The 22855-nt window shown below is 44.7% G+C and overlaps 1 protein-coding gene across 2 annotated transcripts in view; it reads right to left on the reverse strand.

Annotated features, from left to right (window-relative positions):
* LOC143960889 (tumor necrosis factor receptor superfamily member 26-like) overlaps nucleotides 1–22855 on the reverse strand; it is a 54321-nt gene that overhangs the window by 12684 nt on the left and 18782 nt on the right. For both annotated transcript variants that reach the window (XM_077469879.1, XM_077469878.1), the window contains exons 2-5: nucleotides 21339–21444; nucleotides 7140–7271; nucleotides 4707–4821; nucleotides 3256–3338 (exon numbers count right to left, since the gene is read on the reverse strand). In XM_077469879.1, coding sequence (XP_077326005.1) covers nucleotides 3256–3338; nucleotides 4707–4821; nucleotides 7140–7271; nucleotides 21339–21444 — 436 coding nt within the window. The remainder of the gene's footprint in view (nucleotides 1–3255; nucleotides 3339–4706; nucleotides 4822–7139; nucleotides 7272–21338; nucleotides 21445–22855) is intronic.

Here is a 22855-nt window from a genome sequence, read left to right on the forward strand (position 1 = left end):
ACTGCACACCCCATTAGCTTGATTTCTGATAGTTTTGCAAGACAACACTCGCAAACCGAGTCAGAATTGTAAAAAAAAAAAAAAAATTTCATCTTTCAAAGCGCTTGTTAAACGCGTTACTCATTAACCAAGGTTCCACTGTATATAGATTTTTAGCTAGCACTAGAGGGATCACCAGCAAAATTAAGGAGGTCCTGATTCCCCTAATAAAGATCTTTCGTTTTCGCTAGAGTGATCACCAACAGGAGGAAAGAGGTCCTGATTCCAGTATACAGTAAATCTTTATGTATTATTAGAGGAGGTCCTGATTTCTCTATATACAGTAGATCTTTAATTATCACTAGAGAAGTTAAAAGCAGAGAAGGAAGGTCCTGATTCCTTTATATAGATCTTTATTTATCACTGGAGGGATTGCCAGCAAGAGAAAGTAGGTCCTCATATCCTCTATATATAGATCTTTAGTTATCACTAGAGGATTAAAAGCAGAAGAAGAAGGTCCTGATTCCTCTATCCTCTATACAAATTTTAGTTATCAGTGGAGAGATCGCCACTAATCACTACAGGGATCACCAGCAGTAGGAAGGAGGTCCTGATTGCTCTATATAGATCTTTTGTTATTACTAGGGGGCTCACCAGTAGGAGACCAAATAGCAAGCAATTGTGCTGCAAGTTTGAAAATGACTTGCTGAGCTATTGCTAGACTTGTCAGGCTTCACAAGTTTGTTGCACAATTGCAGCAAGTCCGCATTGCATGACACCAGATCTACTTTCTTTGCAAACCTTCTGCAAGTTTGCTGCAAGTTCTGGTTCAGTTATGTTGTGCAATAGTCATCCCACCACAGGGGTCACTGTGGCTGAATTTTAATGCTGTAGACTTGCAGAGCTCTTGCTGTAGACTCACCACTGCAACTTTGTTCTTGCTAGAGACTTGCCATGCAAAATTTGCTACAAATTGGAAAAGTGTCAATCAGAACTTCAAGCGCTCTGCAAGTGCACAACTTGCCGGTTAAATTGTGTAGCAAGTAACAGAATTACAATTCAACACTGCCACAAATTTGTGGCAAGTTATCCTTGTTATCTGGGAGTAAGGAGGTCCTGATTCTGCTATATAGATCTTTAGTTATCACTGGAGGGATCGACAGCAGGATGAAGGAGGTCCTGATTCCCCTTAGGTCTCAATGATCATTTATTATCATTCTAGTATTATATGCACTCAGATTCATACAGCAGTGATGTGTTGGGTCCATTCTTCATTGAACGCATGTAAGCCCTTGTACACACGGTCGGAGATTCTGACAGCCAAATCCGTCGGAGTAATTTCGACTGATTAATTCCGGAAGAGGTCCGGAGGCGATGTTGCATACACACGGTCGGACTAAGTTGTCGGAAAATCCGATTGTACATAACGTGATGACTAGCACCTTGTCCGTCGGAGTAGGCTACACATGATCGGAGTATGTCTGATCGGAGCATTTTGTCGGAAAATATTACCGGCAAGTTGGAAAAATTGGTCCGTCGGATATTCCGATGGAAACAGTCCGATGCAGACCACACACAGTCGGAATATCCAACAAAACGATCCGATAGGAAACGTTCCGACGGAATCTCCGACCGTGTGTACAAGGGCTAAGAATTTAATATGGGTTGTTTTATCAGTTCTGTAACATAAGTTCTTGAACTATAGCTTTGAGGAATATTATGGCACTTCATGTTAAAATATAAAAATTATAAATATACTTTTTTCTTCATCTTTGGATAACCTGGGAAGTATTAAGCCGCGTACACACGGGCGGACTGTATGGCCTACTTAGTCCGTCGAAACACATTTCAGCGGACAGTCCGCTCGTGTGTGGGCTTCAGCGGACTTTTTCAGCGTGCAGTCTGGCGTACTAAGTATTTCGGAATTTTCGAAATACTGTCCGTCATACTTTGGTTTCAGCGGACAATCCGCTCATCAGTAGGCTAGTTCGACGGACTAAGAATGGCGCATGCTCAGAAAGGATTTACACGGCGAAAGGTTGCATTGCTGTGTATTGGACTTCTTATTTCTAGTCCCGTCGTACGTGCTGTACACGTCATCGCGCAAGCTTTCGACGGACTGTTTGTGCATCCGTGTGTGGTCAAGTCCGTTCATTCGAAAGTACGACGGACTGTCCGTCGGATTGTATGACGGACTAAGTAGGCCATACAATCCGCCCGTGTGTACGCGGCTTTAGACTCTTAAGTTTTTATTGCAGTTTCTGTCCCGTTTCTGGAAATTTACCACCATTATCACCAAAACGGTGAGATGAAATCCAATATTTTAGAGATTTCATGAGAATCAGAGGTGAGGAAAAATCTTTTAATGAGGACAAATGTTCTGATGACACTTATCTAAATCAGAAATCCTTTCATTTTGGGGGACTTCCTCTCATTTTCTGTTGCATCTTCAAGACTGGAATTTAGGGGATATCTCGCCAGCAGGGCACAGCTGACAGGGCTTTCATCTTACCCCGGTCTTCCTTCCAGGTTCGCAAACTCCGGCTGTATGTTTAGCCGGAGCTGTGATGACATCACTCCCGTGCATGCGTACGGGATTACTCAGTTCCAGCATGGTACTCTTAAGGTCCGGCACTGTATGCCGGTGTTCTGGCAGATAGTGCCCTGCCATCATATAGTGTCCGCCCCGTATTGCGCATGCGCAGTACGGAGCAGGCGAAGCTTCGGAAAATCTCCGAAGCTGAACGGCGCCTGCGCCGTGAGTGGAGGTGGTAGCCCCACCATCCAAGCAGACATAGGGTTGTGAAAATGAGAGGACCCCTCGCGGCGAGCTTCGCTCGCCACGCTTCAGGCTCGGCCTCGCTGCACTCGGCTCTTTTATATTCCTACTCTATGTCCATTTGGATGGTGGGGATAGAACCTGGACTCACGGCGCAGGCGCCGTTCATCCTCGGCTATTTTCAGAATCTGTGTTGCTGTGTACTGCGCATGCGCAGTACACAGCGGACACTATCTGATGGGGGACCTTATATGATGGGACACCGGTATCTGGACCTTCAGATCGCATTCGCAGGTTGTGTTGCTGGCTGCATCCATTCCATTGTGAATATCTCCTAAACAGTTCCCGTTTAGGAGATATTTATTTTAATCACAGGTAAGCCTTATTATAGGCTTACCTGTAGGTAAAAATCACAAAATGGACTTTACTGCTGTTTTAATAGAAACCAAATTTAATGTAGGCGCACAAACAAGAAAAGAAAATTATTTAAAACGTACGCGTTCCACCATAAGTTTCAGGGACACAAAGTATATCCATAGTAGCATTACAGGCCTGCTTCAGAACCTGGCCCTCCGGACAGCTGGAAAACAGGGGAAGGAAAATGTTGATTGGACTGAGTTATAATGTATACAGATATAAAAATAAACTACAGAGTTTCTTTGACCAAGTTTATAAATCCAAATAAGCCATTATGAAGAAGAAAGAACAATATATTTATTTATCTGTTTCAACCCTGTTTTTTTTTTTTTTTTTAGATCAGCGTGGCTCTGTCCACACAAATGTCCCTCCATCTAGGCTTCGCCCCCTGTTATGGATATACTATCAGTGTGGAGGAGGAGCCATGGTCCGTCGGCTCTAAGGCATGTAATTGTGATAGGCAGCCGGAACCTCTCCCTGCCTGCCTGTCACAATAATAGGCGATTGCAGTGTCGGTTCCCGGAGGATATGTGGGCAGTGGGCTATGGGATTCCAGAGCGGCCTGCCTCTGCCTCACAATTCTTAGCAGAGATATTGGCGTGTGCAGGGGAAGGAGGAAGAGGCGATAGCCACGGTGCCTTCCGCAATCCTGTGCCATGCCAGGTGCCACGCTCTGGTGGGTGTCACCCCCCCTAGTGATGCCACTGATCTACAGTACAGATTGGCACTGCCAGATAAAGCTGACAGCGCTGATTGGTGTATTCTGATAGCATGAAAGTTTCTCTGCTGCTAGAATATAAAGACACAGCAGGGAGTCATTTGCTTTTTTCCGTTCATGCCACTGGTTGAATGAAAAAAAAAAAAGGAATCCCCCATGGACTGCCTTAAAGTTTTACTAAACCCAGGACCCTGCATTCATTATATCTGGTCGCCCACAGTACATGGAAATGCAATTATTTTAGTAAATATAAACTGCTAAATACCTTTTCTCATCAAATGTATATAGCAGTCTTGTGACTTGTATCAGTGTCTGGTTAAAGCTTGTAGGAGGAGATTTCATTCTCCTCTGACTGTCCTTTGAGGCTGCAGGACCCCTGCCCATCTGTCTGGACAGTGCTGATTGGCCCTGTGCTGATCACATGCACTCTCCCAAGAAACAACAACAACTTTCTAGCAATACACACCAAATTGAGCACGTGCAGCTTGTCCCCAAGGCTCTGTTTTATCAGGAGATGGATTGGGGAGGATCAGAGCAGACAGGATCCAACAGCCTTTTTACACAATGCACAGGATTAACCTCTTAGGTTCCACAGTGAGTATAACAAGCATGATTTACTGCATATAAAGACTGATTTTACTGTTGTGGGTTTAGTAATACTTTAATGAATGGTTTTAGGTCAATTTTTAACACATAGAACAGAAAGGATGTGAAGTCGGCCTTTATATTTGGCAAATACTTTCATCCAGAAAGAGAATTAGCAAGAAGAAAAAGAGATTGGCCTTTATATATAGGTACATTTCCTCTCCTTACTTTGCTGTACAGGGCAGGCATAAGTCACATGGATATTTTGCAGGGCAGTAGGTTCCCCTCTTGCAGTGGCAAAATGTGTTTTTGGTTATGTTACATGGAGACACTTCTTCCTGATCTATAAAGGTAACAAGAAGAAATAAAAACACAATTCCTTTTCAATAGTACAAATGTAATGTGCTAAGGATACGCTAAAAGCTGAGAATTCAAATTATCTGTCAAAATGGAATATCCATTGTCACATTGCTTTCACACCCATTGTTGACTCTTCTACATTTATCTGTCGTACTTGGTCACATGACATAACAGAACACATAGCCAACCGAAAAAAGATGAATGGGAAAGCATCATGATACTAGTCTAGGTACCAGCCTTTGGTGGCTACCTCCCTTCCAAAAGTACCACCCTTTGGTGGTTACTGAATTTTACCCAGCCTCATGTTATTGCTGATAAAGGTTTTCTGGTTCAATGAATTAACCTATACATTGCCAGATGATCACATATGTGTGCAAAAATCTTTAACATTGAGTAACTATTTGATTGCACGTTTAGACTGTGTGAAAAACCACCATGCCTCAAAAGAGAAAATAGCTTAATGCTTATTTGTAGAAGAATTTAGATAGGCCAGTTCCAAAAACTAAGCTTGAATCACAATATTTGAAGCTCATTGCTATGATGGCTTCTATGGGTGTCAAAAGAAGGCAATAACATAAGACAGTGATGGCGAACCTTGGCACTCCAGATGTTTTGGAACTACATTTCCCATGATGCTCATGCACTCTGCAGTGTAGTAGAGCATCATGGGAAATGTAGTTCCAAAACATCTGGAGTGCCAAGGTTCGCCATCACTGACATAAGAGTTGATAGTCTTCTTCTCTAGAGGGGACTCAACCAACTGTACTTTCTTATTATGCTGTGGGGTAAGTTGCCCATGTGTAGATAAGCATCTGAGATCACTTTGAGATGTTCTGAGGTCTAGCTGAGTTTTTTCACAAGTGTATCTGACCGCCTTCTGATCTGGATCAAGTTGCGTCAAACTACTTCTTTTACATTTGTATTCTTTTATACATGTAGAGGAGCAGTTGTGATGGGACCAAAAGACCACGTGCAACAGGCACTTTGCTGTTGCTTGTATTGTATTGTTGTAAGTGGTATAAAACAAAAAGTAAAAAAAAAATCACATTTATAGTGAATGCATTCCAACAATAGCACTACAGTGGCTTTTGGGAAGTGTGAAGTTGGTTGTTTTTGGTGTGGGGCTTGTGCCTTTAAAAACAGTATTGGAGCCAGAGACAGCCTGGCAGCTGGCATTCAGACAGACACCAGCAGTGGAAGTTCTGCTTATTTCTCTTATGACAGATGTATTTTAATAATCTCCTTATGCAGGTCTTTGAAAATGTAACCTGATTCCTTTAATTACCTCAACGCTTAAAGCAACCCATAAAAATCCCAAAGTTGACCAAAAAAATGCTCTACGAAAGAACCATGTAACTACTTACCTTTCCCATTGCCCATACAACCGATCACCAGTGCTCACTGGTTCCTCATGCTGAGCTCCTGTAGTGTGTCCTGCAGTGTTATGGAGGTTGCTGTTTCAGAATTCTTGCCTTCAAGGCTACATTATTCACAACTAACATGCCTCACACTGTCTGAAGAATAAGGTTGAGTCTAGGTCTGCATTGACTTTACCCGCTAAGCAATACCACTGAGGCCGCGTACACACGGGCAGATTGTCTGGCCAACTAAGTTCGTCAGACAATCCGACAGACAGTCCGTTCAAAATTTGCATGAACGGACTTGACCACACACGATGAGCAGACAGTCCGCTGAAAGCTTGTGCGATGACGTGTACGGCACGTACGACGGGACGAAAAATTCGACGTCCAATACACTGCAATGCAACCTTCGCCGTGTAAATCCTTTCTGAGCATGCGCCAAACTTAGTCTGTCGAACTAGCCTACTCACGAGCGGACTGTCCGCTGAAACCAAGTTTGGACGGACTGTCTTACGGAAATTCCGTAAGACTTTGTTCGTCAGACAATCCGCTGAAAAAGTCCGCTGAAGCCCACACACGAGCGGATTGTCCGCTGAAACACTGTTCAGCGGACTAAGTTGGGCAGACAATCCGCCCGTGTGTACGCGACCTCACTTTAACCTAGCCCCGACTTTATCAATAGGAGAACTTCTGCTTGTCTTCTCCTGAGCTTAAAGTGTTAGCATCAGTAGCACCATTAGCTCCCAGTCATATGCGCAAAACTACCTGCACCAAATGCGACTGTTTTTTTTTCTAAATTAACATTGGCTAATCCACTTTATTTACTTTTGAATGGTTGGGAAGAAATGAAAACTGTCTGCAAGCTTTTTTAAACAAAATAATTTATAATAAGAAATATTCAGTTCAAATAATGGTTAAATTTTTTTAAAGAGCACTATACCTGGTCGGCACTTAGTACAGGTCAGGCAGGTTGGTAGGCCGGTCAGGAACTCACTGAAGGTAGCCCCTGGTTCACACTGATGACATACACCCTGCGTATTACTGATTGTGCAGTCTTTCATCACATAAGTACCTATAATGAAGACAGTAATACTCACTCATGTGTATAAAGGAGAACAGAATACATGGAGGTAAGATTCATTTTATAACCCCTGATGTTTATTTTCAGCAGGGCTGCCCCCCTTATCCTGTCCCCAGTTTTTTCTTCCAAAGTTTGCCTTAAAAGCTAAGTTTACCCTTTGTAAAAAAAAATAGTAATGTGGGTGCGCATTTATTATTGTTTTACACTGTAGCTTGCATAGCATTGCACCCATGATCACTTTCCACACGGGCAGACAGTTACTGAAGTGCAGGAAGAGTCAATGAACTAGGAGGGCACTCGTCAGTGTTGTCAGCATCTTTCAAGTCTACAGACCGCTGTTTAAAGTTCATAAGTGGCTCCAGACAGTCATGCCTACCTGCCAAGCCTAGTTGTAAATTGTTGAACTTTTCTACATCATATTGCTCTTGCATCTTTTGGACTCTGTGTGTTTACTGCCCATCACACACATGCTGTGACAGGGCAATAAGAGAACATAGACCATGGTGTATTACATGCATAAGGACCTTCAGGCAATTATCAGCACAACTGTCTTTAGAGCTCCATAGTCAGGCAGTGGGCATTTTCTAGCATCCTCCTTCCAAGGGACCCTCGGACCCAGTGGCGGCCCATCCATAAGGGGCGCTGCTCCCCTAATCTATGCTCCCGGGCCCTTAATCTACATCTAGGGCATCAGATGCATGGATTTTAATGTTTTTTTTTTTTTTGTTGAAGCACATGACTTCAATAAAAGGGTGCACCTTGAGCCCACCTGGTTGTGTGACAATAGCGAATTAATATTCGCTATTGTCTTCCTGATTCTCCTCCCAGCCAATCAGAAAGTGGAACTTGACACCCGTTTGGGACCCACTTCCTGTTTGGCTGAGAGGAGAAGCAACAGCCCCGGGTCTTCCCTCGGCAAACTGGAGCGAGGAGCAGCAGCCCTACCCCGGATCCTCGTCCTCTGCCTCCTTAGGCAAGGCCTCTGATCGTCGCGTTCCCGTCCTTCTCCTGTGGGTGTGGGGGGTGGCGTTAGTGTGAGTGAGGGTGCAGGTTTGTTTGCCACCCCACCTCCCCAAAATATTGAGCCCCAGCCTCCACTGCCCGGACCCATCCCCTCCAGTTGGACTTCTTCCCCTGGCTCTCTACCTTTGGTGCCATACCCTCTGTGACCAGGCAGTGCAACTTGAGGATTTGTGTTAGGTCCGAACAGGCTTCTTTCTTCAAATATTTACATCCTCCTGCAGCATGCAGTGTCACTGACAATAAACCTCCTAGTGATTTGCCAGGGTAAGGGGGATATAGATATTCATAACACAGCGCTATGGCAGCTCCCTTGTCTATTGCCAGAGGTGTCAGTGACACCTACTGGCAGCAGCCAGTATAAGAAATGAATATTTCATATAGCAACACTGCTACTCAGTGGACTCCCAGACAGCTATGAGACAAGTTACAGCCAGGGCAGTCTTAAAAGCATGATGGGCCCCTGGGCAAAGTAATGCTCTGGGGCCCTACAATGGACACAGTTCAGGTAAACAGACATCAAGTAGGTAGGAGGCAGACAAGCGGAGCTTCCCCTATTGGGTGGAGCTCCGCTTTAACTACATGAACAATCATACTGTACAGCAAAGAAACAGTGGGAAAATACTACATACATAAAGTAAGAAAGCTGTCCTGTGCATATAATATATCTGCTAGAATGATGCTCAGGACAGTTGCAACAAGTATAGACACAGCCGCCAATAAAAATCATGAGGTACCATCCAGCCTGACAGGACCTCAGATAACCCCAACAGCACTGTGACCCCTTTACACCCCAGATATCTCCCCCAGCACTCTGACCCCTCTACACCCCAGATATCCCCCTAGCTCTCTGACCCCTCTACATCCTAGATATCCCCCCAGCACTCTGACTGCTCTATACCCCAGATATCCCCCCAGCACTCTGACCCCTCTACACCCCAGATATCCCCCCAGCACTCTGACCCCTCTACATCCCAGATATCTCCACAGCACTCTGACCCCTCTACAACCTAGATATCCCCCTAGCACTCTGACCCCTCTGCATCCCAGATATCCCCCAGCACTTTGACCCCTCTACACCCCAGATATCCATCCAGCACTCAGATCCCTCTACACCCCAGTTGTCCCCCCCAGCACTCTAACCCCTCTACACCCCAGATAATCCCCCCCAGCACTCAGACCCCTCTACACCCCAGACACCCCCCCCCCCAGCACTCTGATCCCTCTCTGCCCCCTAGATATTCCCCCAGCACTCTGATCCCTCTCTGCACCCCACATATCCCCCAGCACCCCGACCCCTCTATACCCAAGATATCCCCCCAGCACTCTGATCCCTCTCTGCACCCTAGATATTCCCCCAGCACTGTTACCATATACCAAAAGATACCACTTGTATTGTGACCCCCCTACATCCCTGATACCCCCTACACTGTAGCCTCTCTGCATCCCTGGTACCTCTAGCACTATAGCCACCCAAGATACCCCAAGCATTGCTACCCCCTAAACACCCCAGATCCCCCCTCAGCATTGTTTCCCCCCATACACCCTTGATGTCCCCCAGCACCATTATTCCATCCATGTAGTACCCCCACTTCCAGTGGAGATACAGTGCATGTGAACTTTTGGCTACACGCCCACCTCTAGCCCTGGGACAAGGACTCGCCTATACCAATCAAGTCATGCAGGCAAAAGGAGGGGTGGGGGAGGGAGCATCCCTCCGGGAATTCCAAGCCCTTCGTGCAAACAGTGCTGGACATCTGGGCTCACCATGACACCATCCACAATGCCACTTCCGCAGGTGGACTCTCAGTGCTGCCAACTCAGCAGCTCCCACTCCAGCTCCTACCCACTGTCTCCGAGTCCCGAACATTCAAGCTGCATGGGGTGGGGTCAGAGCATCACTGGCTCTCTGACCCCTCCCCTCCCTGCTGGCTGTGAAATAGGTATCGATCTGCACAGCCCCCCATGCAGCTGGGGCCCCTGGGCAATGCCCAGGTGTGCCCTCTCATTAAGACGGCCCTGGTTACAGGACTTGATTCTTGTCTAGATGATGAGCTTAACCCAATGCTCCTATGGTAGAATCTGCCTTAAAGCGGTTCTGCACCTAAAATAAAAATATTAAAAGCCAGCCGCTACTAATATTGCAGCTGCTGACTTTTAATAAAATCACACTTACCTGTCCCAGGGTCCAGCGATGTCGGCGGCAGATGACGATCGCTCGTCTCGCTGCTGCCCCCGACGCCATCCTCTGTCAGGGAATCGGGAAGTGAAGCATTACAGCTTCACTGCCCGGTTCCCTACTGAGCATGCGCGAGTCGCGCTGCTCGTCTCTTATGGTCCCCGGTTCCCCGGAACTGTGTGTTTCCCAGAACACAACGGGGGGGCGGGGCATCTGCGGGGGTCTGCGGCCGTCTGCCCGGAAGTGGGTGCAGATACCTGGATTATCCAGGTAACTGCACCCCCCTCCCCCCTGAAAGGTGCCGATTGTGGCACCGGAGGGGGGGAGGGATCAGATTAGCGGAACTTCCCCTTTAGGGTGAAGAACCGCTTTAAGAACCAACAGCCCCATCAAGAGCAATATGCAGCATGAAACACCTAAATGTTTTGTGTGCAAAAAGACACGTCACTTAAAGGCAAACTGCGGAATTTGTAAAGCTAGAAATAATCAGACAGGTGAAACAACCAAAGACTTACAGTGTTAAAGAAGAAATAGAAGAGACTTCAGATAACGAGTTTACCTTTGACTTAAGGAGGGGCCCTCATAATTTTTCACCAGTTGCATAGACTTTAGAGCTGTGTGTCATAAAACCAATGATAAAACATTCTTCACTCAGCTTGCTCAAAGCAAAAGGGAAATAATTACTACAGCTAATTGACAGTATATGCTCTCAGAAGGAATAGGGGAAGGTTAGCGACACATTGCCTACATATTCCAAACAATCACCAAAAAGGGTACCTGTCAGAGAGGTACTATATGTTCCTACTCTTGAAAGTACTTTGTGCCAATATTGCCCCGCATACTTGCACTACACCATCTACTCTATACATACCCAAAAACAGCTCAAACATTAATGTGCAACTTGAAGTTTACTGTGTGAATGGAAAATTAATTGACAATGCCAAAAAAAAGTGGTAGAGTGGTATGTAACAAGCATAAGACAAAGCATAATAGGCAGGGGACTACTATGGTTGCCTGTGGGTAGTTTCAACAAAGGCCACTAGGTGGCAGTGGAATATAGAATAATATTATCTAAAACAGGGGCAAGGCAACCTTAACCACCTCAATACAGGGCACTTACACCCTCTTCCTGCCCAGGCCATTCTTCATCTTTCAGCGGTGTCAAACTTTGAATGACAATTTATCATTTTTATCATATGTTATCATTTTCTTCACACAAATAGAGCTTTCTTTTGGTGGTATTTAATCACTCCTAAGTTTTTCTTAGTTTCTGTCAGTAAATTTTGTAAATAAGTAATTTTTCTCCTTCACCGATGGGCGCTGATGAGGCGGCACTGATGGGTACTGATTAGGAGGCACAAATATACCGCACTTATGGGCACTGATAGGTGTCACTGATGAGCACTGATGGGTGGCACTGGTGGGCACTGGGCACAGATGGGCGGCACTGGTGGGCACAGATAGGCAGCACTGATGGGCTGCATTGATGGGCACTGATGAGGTGGCACTGATGAGGAGACATGAATATGCCACACTTATGGGCACTGATAGGTGTCACTGATGAGCACTGATAGGCGACACTGATGGGTGGCACTGGTGGGCACTGGGCACAGATGGGTGGCACTGGTGGGCACAGGTAGGCGGCACTGTTGGGCACAGATAGGCAGCAGGGATGGGCGGCACTGATGGGCATTGTTGGGTGGCATTGATGGGCAGCACTGATGGGCATTGATGGGCAGCACTGATGGCCAGCACTGACTGGCATCACTAATGGCCACTGATTGCTGGCACTTGTGGGCACTGATTGCTGGCACTTGTGGGCACTGGTTGGCACTGATTGTAATCAGGGCACTGATGATCAGTGCCCTGATTACGTACCTAGCTGTCCCCTGTGAGGAAATTCCGCTTACTGGCTCTCCTCTCCTCACACTCTGTCAGTGTGAGGCGAGGAGTGCCGATTACCGACATCTCCGTGTTTACATGTGGACACAGCCGCTCACATGGTTAAAGAACCATGGCCGCGGCTCTTTACACAGATCGGGGTCGCGCCGTGTCCTAGCAACACGGGGGTTGTGATTGCCTTGCTGTGCACCCCCATGGGCACACGAGAGCGATCATTCTGGGAAGCCATCATATGATGTCCACTGAGAAAAAGAGCTGCACCGCCCAGCCGTCATTTGGCGGTGGGCAGGTAGCAAGTGGTTAAAGAGGTTGACATCTCCCTGAGCAACATAGGAGAAGTCAAAGATCAACGACACAGTGTCACCTGATTTAAACCTTTAACTGCAGTACTACCGTGTCGCAAACACGTGCATTGTACGGAATTATGGGTTTAAATCAGGTGGTGAGGAGGCAACATATAACCTCCTCACTACCGATCAACACACACTCAGATCGCTTTTCAGAGGAGCAGCACTTGTGCTGCACTTGTAAATGAGCTTTTAGTTGCATTCAGCAGCGGCCCCCTTAGGGCTCGTTCACACGTAAAGTTGGGGGTGGCAAAACAGCAGGATATAATAGAAATCTATGGCTAAGTGCTGCATTATTATGCCCAGTGCATTGCTTCAAACTGACCTGAAGATCTCTTCTCGCCTTCTGCTGGCACCACTCTGGAGATCGCTAGCCAGAATAAGAGGTGGAGTGCAGTTGGTGTCACTCCACATGGAATAGGAGCCAGCACTACAGAGGAGGCATCAGCTTATGTGGCTCTTGCTCCCTACTACAGATCCAACTTCACAAGTACTCCCTCTGCATTGCACTCTCATGCTCTAGAATGGCGAGTCAGCAAGCCCAGACCACGATCTACCAGTCACCTGTCCGAGATCCACTGGTAGATCACAATCTACAGGTTGCTGACCCCCCGATCTAAATGAACAGAGTATACAAATGAATCACTAATAATAAACAACACAGTACAGTTCAGCTTGGTGCAAACACAGTTACATGCAGGAAACTGAAGTAGTCTCTGGTCTCAATGTTTAGCTAATGATCGAAGTCTCAGGGATGGGTGAACAAGGAGTTGACTAAGGATACAGTCGCCCCCCCCCCCCCCCCCCCCACTGGGAAGGCATTATTCTGGGGTCAGCTAGCATAGTGCAGTACAGTCACCTGGAGAATTTAGTAGCAAGCACGAAAGTCACTTTATTTCTGCTGGATTTGCACAATCAAGGATTTTTTTTCATTTTTTTCATTTTTTCTTTTTTACACGTGTGGACATTAATAGACTCTTTTTGTGGTTTCTCCTTTTTCTGTTTTTTTTTTTCTTTTTTCTTTTTTGGCTTTATTGTTTATTTAATATTGTTTTTTAAAAAAAAAATATTTCTGATTTAAACAAATTTTTTCACATATTTAGGCACAGAATTATATATATATTTTTTCCCTTTTTTCTATAATATATAAATTTCCTGGTTGATATATATTGCTTATGCATATACTTAGTTAGATTCCTTTGCAATTTTGCACATTTAGATACATGAGGTTTGGGGTTCTGTGTATAAACATTTTTATAGCCATATTGTTCTGGCTTTTTCATGAGGTTGCACTTTAGCTTGATTATTTGATAGCTTGTAGTTTATTAATGTTGATTAATATAACACATATAGGGAATTGTGTGAATTACATGTGACTCACATCAAGTATTATATACAGCACTTATCCTTGCACAAAAGCACTTTATAAGATTTTCTGTAGTGCCTCTATGCACAGTCTATTGAATTTTTATGGTGAGAATTCGATTGCTTTCAACGAATTTATAACGAATAACTTACTGTCTTGTGGTAATATTTTGTCTAGTGGAAATAAGGGTGGCACTCATCTTTAATATTAGGTAGCGCCGGATACCCCACATTCTCCTGAGATTACTAATTATTTTGAATGACCCTTGCGGGGATTTCTTGGTTGGGGGGCTGCAAGGTGTATATACAGATATTTGTATGCTTTTTGCTCTTTGTATTCTTTCTGCTTCCTGTATTGCATAAGCGCGGCTCTGTCCAATCTTTTTAATTTTAGCACAGTGCAGTGCCCACCACGGCTAATGGAGTTTGCACTCCCATCTGGTGTCCCACAAGCTTGGAGCAATGAGTTAGCACAGCCAGAATGGTGACCTTGCTTATCTTCATGCCTCCTGCACATGATAAGCTGACAATCTTGCTGCTAATTGGCTTAGTGGCTTAGATTTAGCGGAAGTGCTGTTACTGGCAGGGCCTCCAGGTAAAACAATTTTTAACAGAGTAACAAAAAATATTTGAAAGAAACTGTATATAGTGATGCATGATGCCAAAAATACAAAAAAAAATTATTTTGGGCTTGCATACACTTCAATTCAGTTCAGCTTTGCCACCTACCAGACCCTGTCTGTTGACTGGAAAATTCTGTGTTTTTCTGACCTGTAAGCATATTTATACTAGAAAAGGAAGTGAGGGGAAAATGTACTCAAAGGGTCTTTCAAATCCAGGGAAGTCTAAATACCTATGTAGACCTGTTCTCAAACACTTTAGCACATGTTTCTCACCTCAGGCTACTAAAAAAGCACATGTCCATGTGGTAACTCAAGCTTGAGCCTCCTTCCAGTTGTGCCTTGTAGGGATGAGCCGAACACCCCCCCGGTTCGGTTCGCACCAGAACTTGCGAACGGCCCCCACGTTCGTTACGAACGTTAGAACCCCATTGAAGTCTATGGGACTCGAACGTTCGAAATGGAAAGTGCTAATTTTAACGGCTAATATGCAAGATATTGTCCTAAAAAGGGTTTGGGGACCTGCCTCCTGCCTCAGGGGACATGGGTCAATGCAAAAAAAAGTTTTAAAAACGGCCGTTTTGGCGGGAGCACTGATTTTAATGACGATTAAAGTGAAAAAAAAGGTGAAATATTCCTTTAAATATGGTGCCTGGGGGGTGTCTGTAGGATGCCTGTGAAGTGCCACGTGTTTCCCGTGTTTAGAACAGTCCCTGCACAAAATGACATTAAACGGAAATAACACCATTTAAAACTGCTTGCGGTTTTAATGTTATATCTGGTTCCTGCAATATGGTTGAAAATCATTGAGAAAAATGGCATGGGTAGCCCTCCCTGCCCATTACCAGCCTATTTGGGTCTTGTACGCATATTAAGGGGAACCCAGTACCCATATTAAAAAAAGCAAATGCGTGTGGCCCCCAGGCCCTATATACTCAGAACAGCAGTATACAGGCGGTGCAAACAAGACAGGGACTGTGTAGGTTTGTTGTGTTAAGTTGAATCTGTTTGTAATTTTCAACCGGTACATTTTTAAAGTGTAGCTCCAGTCAAAAAAACTATTTTTAAGCTTTTTGGAAAACATAGGGAAGGGTTATCACCCCTGTATAATTTGTTTTGTCGTCCATCTTTTTTCATCTCACTTGCTGCTGTCTCCTTGCGTTTGCAAGTAGGAGATGTTTGTAAGTTGGATGTTTGAAAGTAGGGGCCTGCCCTATATTATAGCGGTATGTACTGGGTACAGAGCACGCAGACAGCACGCACTATCTCCTAACACTACTGACTGCAAGCTCTATTATTAACCACTTGACCACTGGGCACTTAAACACCCTTAATAACCAGACCAATTTTCAGCTTTCGGTGCCCTCACATTTTGAATGACAATTACTCAGTCATGCAACACTGGACCTATAGGAAATGTTTGTCCTTTTTTTCACACAAATAGAGCTTTCTTTTGGTGGTATTTAGTCACCTCTCAGTTTTTTATTTTTTGTGCTATAAAAGAAAAAAGACCGAAAATTCTGCGAAAAAATGAATTTTTCTTCGTTTCTGTTATAAAATTTAGCAGATTAGTAATTTTTTCTTCATAAATTTTGGCCAAAATTTATACTACTACATATCTTTGGTAAAAATAAGTACAAATTGGTGGATATTATTTGGTCTTTGTGAAAGTTATAGAGTCCACAAGCTATGGTGCCAATATCTGAAAATTGATCACACCTGAAGTACTGACGGCCTATTTCAATTCTTGAGACCCTAACATGCCAGAAAAGTACAAATACCCCCCAAATTACCCCTTTTTGGAAAGAAGACATTCCAATGTATTTAGTAAGAGGCATGATGAGTTTTTTGAAGTTGTCATTTTTTTCCCACAATTCTTTGCAAAATCAAGATTTTTTTTCCTTTTTTTTTTCCACAAAATTGTCATATTATCAGGTTATTTCACACACACAGCATATGCATACCACAAATTACACCCCAAAACACATTCTGCTATTACTCCCGAGTACGGCGATACCACATGTGTGAGACTTTTACACAGCGTGGCCACATACAGAGGCCCAACATGCAGGGAGCGCCATCAGGCGTTCTGGAGCACCCAGGCCAATTCTGACATTTCTCTCCTACATGTAAAAATCATCATTTATTTGCTAGAAAATTACAGAGAACCCCAAAACATTATATATATATATATATATATATATATTTTTTTTTTTTTTTAGCAAAGACCCTGGAGAATACAATGGTGGTCGTTGCAAATTTTTATCTCACACGGTATTTGCGCAGCAATTTTTCAAATGCGTTTTTTTGGGGGAAAAAACAGTTTTGTGCTTAAAAAACAAACAAAAAAAACAGTAAAGTTAGCCCAATTTTTGCATAAAGTGAAAGATGAAGTTATGCTGAGTAAATAGATATCAAACATGTCACTCTTCAAAATTACACATGCCCGTGGAATGGCGCCAAACGTCGCTACTTAAAAAATCCCCATAGGCGACGCTTTAAATTTTTTTTTACTGGTTACATGTTTTGAGTTGCAGAGGAGGTCTAGGACTAGAATTATTGCTCTCGCTCTAACATTCTCGGCGATACCTCACATGTGTGGTTTGAACACCGTTTTCATATGTGGGCGGGGCTTACGCATGCGTTCGCTTCTGCATGCGAGCACATGGGGACATGGGCGCTTTAAATTTATTTATTTTTTTTATTGTTCATTTTACTTTATTTACGGTATTTTAGTTTGACATTTTTTTCCCCAAAAATATATTTTTGATCACTTTTATTCCTATTACAAGGAATGTAAACATCCCTTGTAATAGGAATATGGGATGACAGGTCCTCTTTACAGTGAAATCTGGGGGTCAATATGACCCCACATCTCACCTCTAGGCTGGGAAGCCTGAAATAAAAAATAAAAAAAAGATTCTGGCTTTGATCGTACTGGCGAGTTGGTAGAAGCACCGGAGGGCGGTGAGGGGTGGGGGGCGTCTATGGCTGGGTATTTCAGGGTATCACCGAGTATGGCTGGGTATCTCCGAGTATGGCTGGGTATGGCAATTTATGGCAGGGTATTGCAGAGTATTGGCGGGGTATTGGCGGGGTACTACAGAGTAATAGCAGGGTACTGCAGAGTATTGGGGGGTACTACAGAGTAATGGCAGGGTACTGCAGAGTATTGGGGGGTACTCCAGAGTAATGGCAGGGTACTGCAGAGTAATGGCAGGGTACTGCACTGCAGAGTAATGGCGGGGTACTGCAGAGTAATGGCGGGTACTGCAGAGTATTGGGGGGTACTGCAGAGTAATGGCAGGGTACTGCAGAGTAATGGGGGTTACTGCAGAGTAATGGGGGGTACTGCAGAGTAATGGCAGGGTACTGCACTGCAGAGTAATGGCGGGGTACTGCAGAGTAATGGCGGGTACTGCAGAGTATTGGGGGGTACTGCAGAGTATTGGGGGGTACTGCAGAGTAATGGCAGGGTACTGCAGAGTAATGGGGGTTACTGCAGAGTAATGGCAGGGTACTGCAGAGTAATGGCAGGGTACTGCACTGCAGAGTAATGGCGGGGTACTGCAGAGTAATGGCAGGGTACTGCAGAGTATGCACTGGTATTGCAGAGTATTGGCAGGGAATTGAGGGGTTAAATTCGGTGAGCAGCGATGTGGGCACTGCAGATGCAGCCCACATCGCTGCTGACACCGATCTCTTTCCCCTCCGCTGTACCGATCGGTACAGAGAGGGGAGGGAGGAACCGGCGTCATAACATGATGCCGGTTTGTTTACAAGTGATCACTCTGTCATTTGACGGAGCGATCACGTGGTAAACGGCCGCTATGAGCGGCCGTTTACCGTGATCCGTGATGCGCCGGGTCCTGTGGACCCGGCGGTCACGGATGCTCTCGAGTGCGCGCCCCAGGGGGCGCGCGAGAGCAGAATTCTGGGAGGCCGTTAATTAACGGCCTCTCAGAGTTAAACAACCGCCCTGAAGCCGTTAATCGGCAATGGGCGGTTGTTAAGTGGTTAAAGCTAGATCACTAGCTATATAGGTGAGGTGAATATAGTGGTGTATACTGCGGTCAGGGCACAGACAACAACCACTACACAGCAGCAAGATAGGAAATCAGCCAAAAACGATCGGTGTGTACTGTGTTGAAGGTACACAGAACACCCACTGCTTCAGATGCCAACACACTACACGAGGCCGCCTCAAAGGCGGCCTTATATAGTGTGGGGCGTGCACTACACAGCCTGAGCTATGATTGGGCAATCATGGCTCTCCTCGCTGCTGGCGCTGCGATTGGCCAAGCATGCGGGGTCACAGTGCATGCTTGGCCAATCATGAGCCAGCAATGCACTGCGCCACCGCAGTGCATTGTGGTCCGTGCACGCCACACGAATTTTGACGCGAACGGACCAAGAGTTCTGATTTTGTCGAACGGACGAACAGCCAATGTTCGACTCGAACACGAAGCTCATCCCTAGTGCCTTGTGCATTGCAATCCCCCCAAAAACACAGGGGTAGGGAGGGCTGGGATACTCAACAGCAGCACCATGTTCTCACTGCTAGCAGTCCCTGCTTGGAGCCCAGACTTTGCCTACCCGCATCACAATGGAAATCCAGACCCAACTGGGACAGGAACTTTTGGGAGGGACTGCAGAGTAGCCTTGTGCCTACTGGCTATGGGCCCTGGCTTTTGAAGGGGCTCTATTCTTGGGAGGTGTGTGCCTTGGGGACCCTTGGAGTAGTTTTGGTTTGTATTCGGGTCCATGTCTCCCTACAACACACAGACTCTGGGAACCTTGGACCTGCATACAGATTTGGGGGATGTCCCCAACCAGCAATGACTGCTTCACCCTCTTCTAGACTGTGAGACTCAGAATAGATGTTAATATAATCATCTCAAAACAACCTGATGCTGGGGTCTCCTGCTATAATCTGTTTAAGGTGTCTTTCTGTCATGATATCATTCCCCCATTAGGTGCCTCCTAGGTGTGAATTCCCATTGATAATCAAGTCACCTATTGTTTCTGTCTGTCTGCTAGTATTGTGCACAATTTACCTTGTTACCAAACTATTGTGGGATGTTTATATTAAATAGATTACTGTTCGATTAGATCACCATTAGCTGCCAGCTGTTGATTACCTTACTGTTTATGTTAGCTGTTCATTAGATGTACTGATATTGCTGTTTACAGCTGGCATTGTTATGATAATGTGATCAAGCTCTTATCTGATTTTGTGTGGTATATATTCTGTGTGAATTAACAAAAAAGTAATTTCCTGTTTGCAGCTAAGCTAATGTCGTCTAGTTCTTGGGTGCAATGCTCAACTATAATATTTGATTCCTGGTTCCAGAGTGGAAGAAGCTGTATCTTGACGGAAGCACCCAGGCGGGGTGCCAGGTGGTCCTTCACATTCTAATTTATCTGTGCCAGGTAATAGCTGCAGCTCTGGACTAGAGGATGTTCAGGTATTGCTCCTCTGTCCCCAGAAATGTCTCCTTACAACAGTCAGTCAGTCAGTATGGGTAAGTCAATCTTAAATAGTAAACAGCATATGGTGGACCTGAGGGCCGAGGCCGTCCAGGCCTAGCAGGAGCCAGCACCTCTAACCCAAGTAACCCAAGTAACAACCTGGAGGTACCGATTTTCCAGAAGGATGCTGAGGAGTTTTGTTGAAGCTAGGCCCAACCCGCTGGCAACAAGCCCATCATTGGTTGGCTAATCATGCTGTAACCTTGGTGCAAAATTCTGAATCTCTCAACATACTCAGGCAGACAAAACATTGCATAATGGCCTTGGGAACACTCTACTGGTGAAATCAGTGCACCACAGCAAAACCAAAAAATAAATACAGGTCTAAGCTGGCTTTAGTGGGCACATCCCTACTTTTACTTTGTGAAGATCCCAACACATTTATTTCCTTAAATTCTGTGACACATAGTCACTATGCCCGATGAGCAGGCACTGTTGTGTCACACATTTCACGGAGCCTGCCTTCTGATCTACTGCTGAGAGGGGAAGTAAAGTCAGTACAAGAATCACAGCTTGCAGGCAGCAAGGTACCATGGGATATGTAGTCATTGAAAATTGAAAGCAAACAGCAAAGGAGCAGCTGCAAAGCATGTTGGGAATCCAGGAAACTGTGGAAAGAGATGGCAACACTCACAATATGAAAGGAGATTTTTCTAATAAACTTATATTGGGTTATCAAATATAACTATAGTTTATATTGCTATTTCAATACTGATGTAAAGACTGTGTGCTCTGACCATAGAACTTGTCTAATTTGTCCCCAGCTTGCTTGTCCCTCATTCTGTGTAAAGCTCTTTCGTTAGGTCTGGTTTTATGTAAATCTCTTGTTTTAATACTAGAGTTGTATGTGTTAGGTTTCTGTTGACTCAGTTGGGTTTTCAGTCCAATAAATGGCTTGACAAACATACGGCTTGTGTGCAGTTCCAATAACGTCTTCTCTAACATAACATTGCAGATCTGACTGCTAGCTGGTTGCCAGTGTCCTATGTGTGGCTCACTGTAGTATTCCCTATGGGCTATTTCATACTGGAACTCACCTTTATCATAAGTCAACTTGACTTTCAATTTAGGTAGGTATTTATCAAGCACTTACCTGCAGGGCATTTTAGACACTTGCGTTTTCCTTTTCTGTAATAAGAATTATCTCTTGTTGTACTGTCTGTTCTCGTGGTAACAGAAAGGCTTTCAACATTCACCACCTATGTAATTAAACAAATATGTAATATGCCGGATTCCACTTTCATTCGATTTTTATTGAACATTTTTAAAGCACGTTAACATAGTTACAGAAATGTATACAATTGTACACTTGGTAAGCGATTGTCAAGAAGGTAACATTTGTGTAAATAGAAAAATCAATCAGTGCAAAAAATCTAACACGTAACAGCAGCTGAACACTAAGGGCCAAAATATCAAATCCCCAAATGTAAATATAATAAAAGCAGTGCAGCACATAAACTAACAAAGACATTAAAAGAAAAAAAAACATATAAAAAAGTCCGTAAGAGAGCACCATCAAGTGTCCATATAAGGTGATCCTATAAGTAGCAGGCAAGTGACAGCCTCCACCTATAGTAAATACTAGCCGCTCACCTCATAATAAAATAAATAGCGTATTTATTAAAAGTATTGCACTTACAGAAGCATGCACTGTCCCCCAGTACTAAGGATAAACAGCATAGTATCAGTGACCACTAGGATGAACAGAGGACGTGGGTGACGTCACATAAGTCATGTGGTTCCGTACGCGTTACGTCCCGGCGCGGGACTTCATCAGCGGTGAAGTAGATTACAGAAGCATGCACTGTCCCTCAGTGCTAAGGATAAACAGAGCAGTATCAGTGACTACGAGGATGAACGGAGGACGCGGGTGATGTCACGTAAGTCACGTGGTTCCATGCGCATTACATCCCAGGGGGCAGGACTTCATCAGCGGTGACGGAGATTAAAGAAGCATGTACTGTCCCTCAGTGGTAAGGATAAACAGAGTAGTATCAGTGACTACGAGGATGAACGGAGTCTCCATCACCGCTGATAAAGTTCCGCCCCCTGGGACGTAACGCGTACAGAACAACGTGACTTACGTGACGTCACCCGTGTCCTCCGTTCATCCTCCTGGTCACTGATACTACGCTGTTTATCCTTAGCACTAAGGGACAGTGCATGCTTCTGTAAGTGCAATACTTTTAATAAATACGCTTTTATTTTATTATACGGAGACCACTATTTGTACCATTATTACTATTTCATGTACACATATGATGGAGCATGTTGGAGCCTATAATCTGGATGTATGAGACCTACGTTGTTAGCGTGTATACCTCTCTCCAGTGATGCAGATATCAGACGGACCAGCATATGTACCCATATAAAAGGGCTGCTTGTTTGACCTAACTGATTTTTCAGGGGTCTATTCAGTGAGGTGTGTGGCTAGTATTTACTATCGGTGGAGGCTGTCATTTGTTTGAACATTCACCTTGCCTGCTACTTATAGGATCACCTTATATGGACACTTGATGGTAACATTTGTATGTGTATGATATCAACAGACCAAAGAGTGTGTGAACCAAGATGACATGGGAAGGTAAGTTGGAGAAATGTGGTCTGTTC

The sequence above is a fragment of the Lithobates pipiens genome, unplaced genomic scaffold (assembly GCF_037356315.1).
Source record: "Lithobates pipiens isolate NorthernLeopardFrog02 unplaced genomic scaffold, aLitPip1_a1.2 Scaffold_8, whole genome shotgun sequence".
Lineage (NCBI taxonomy): Eukaryota > Metazoa > Chordata > Amphibia > Anura > Ranidae > Lithobates > Lithobates pipiens.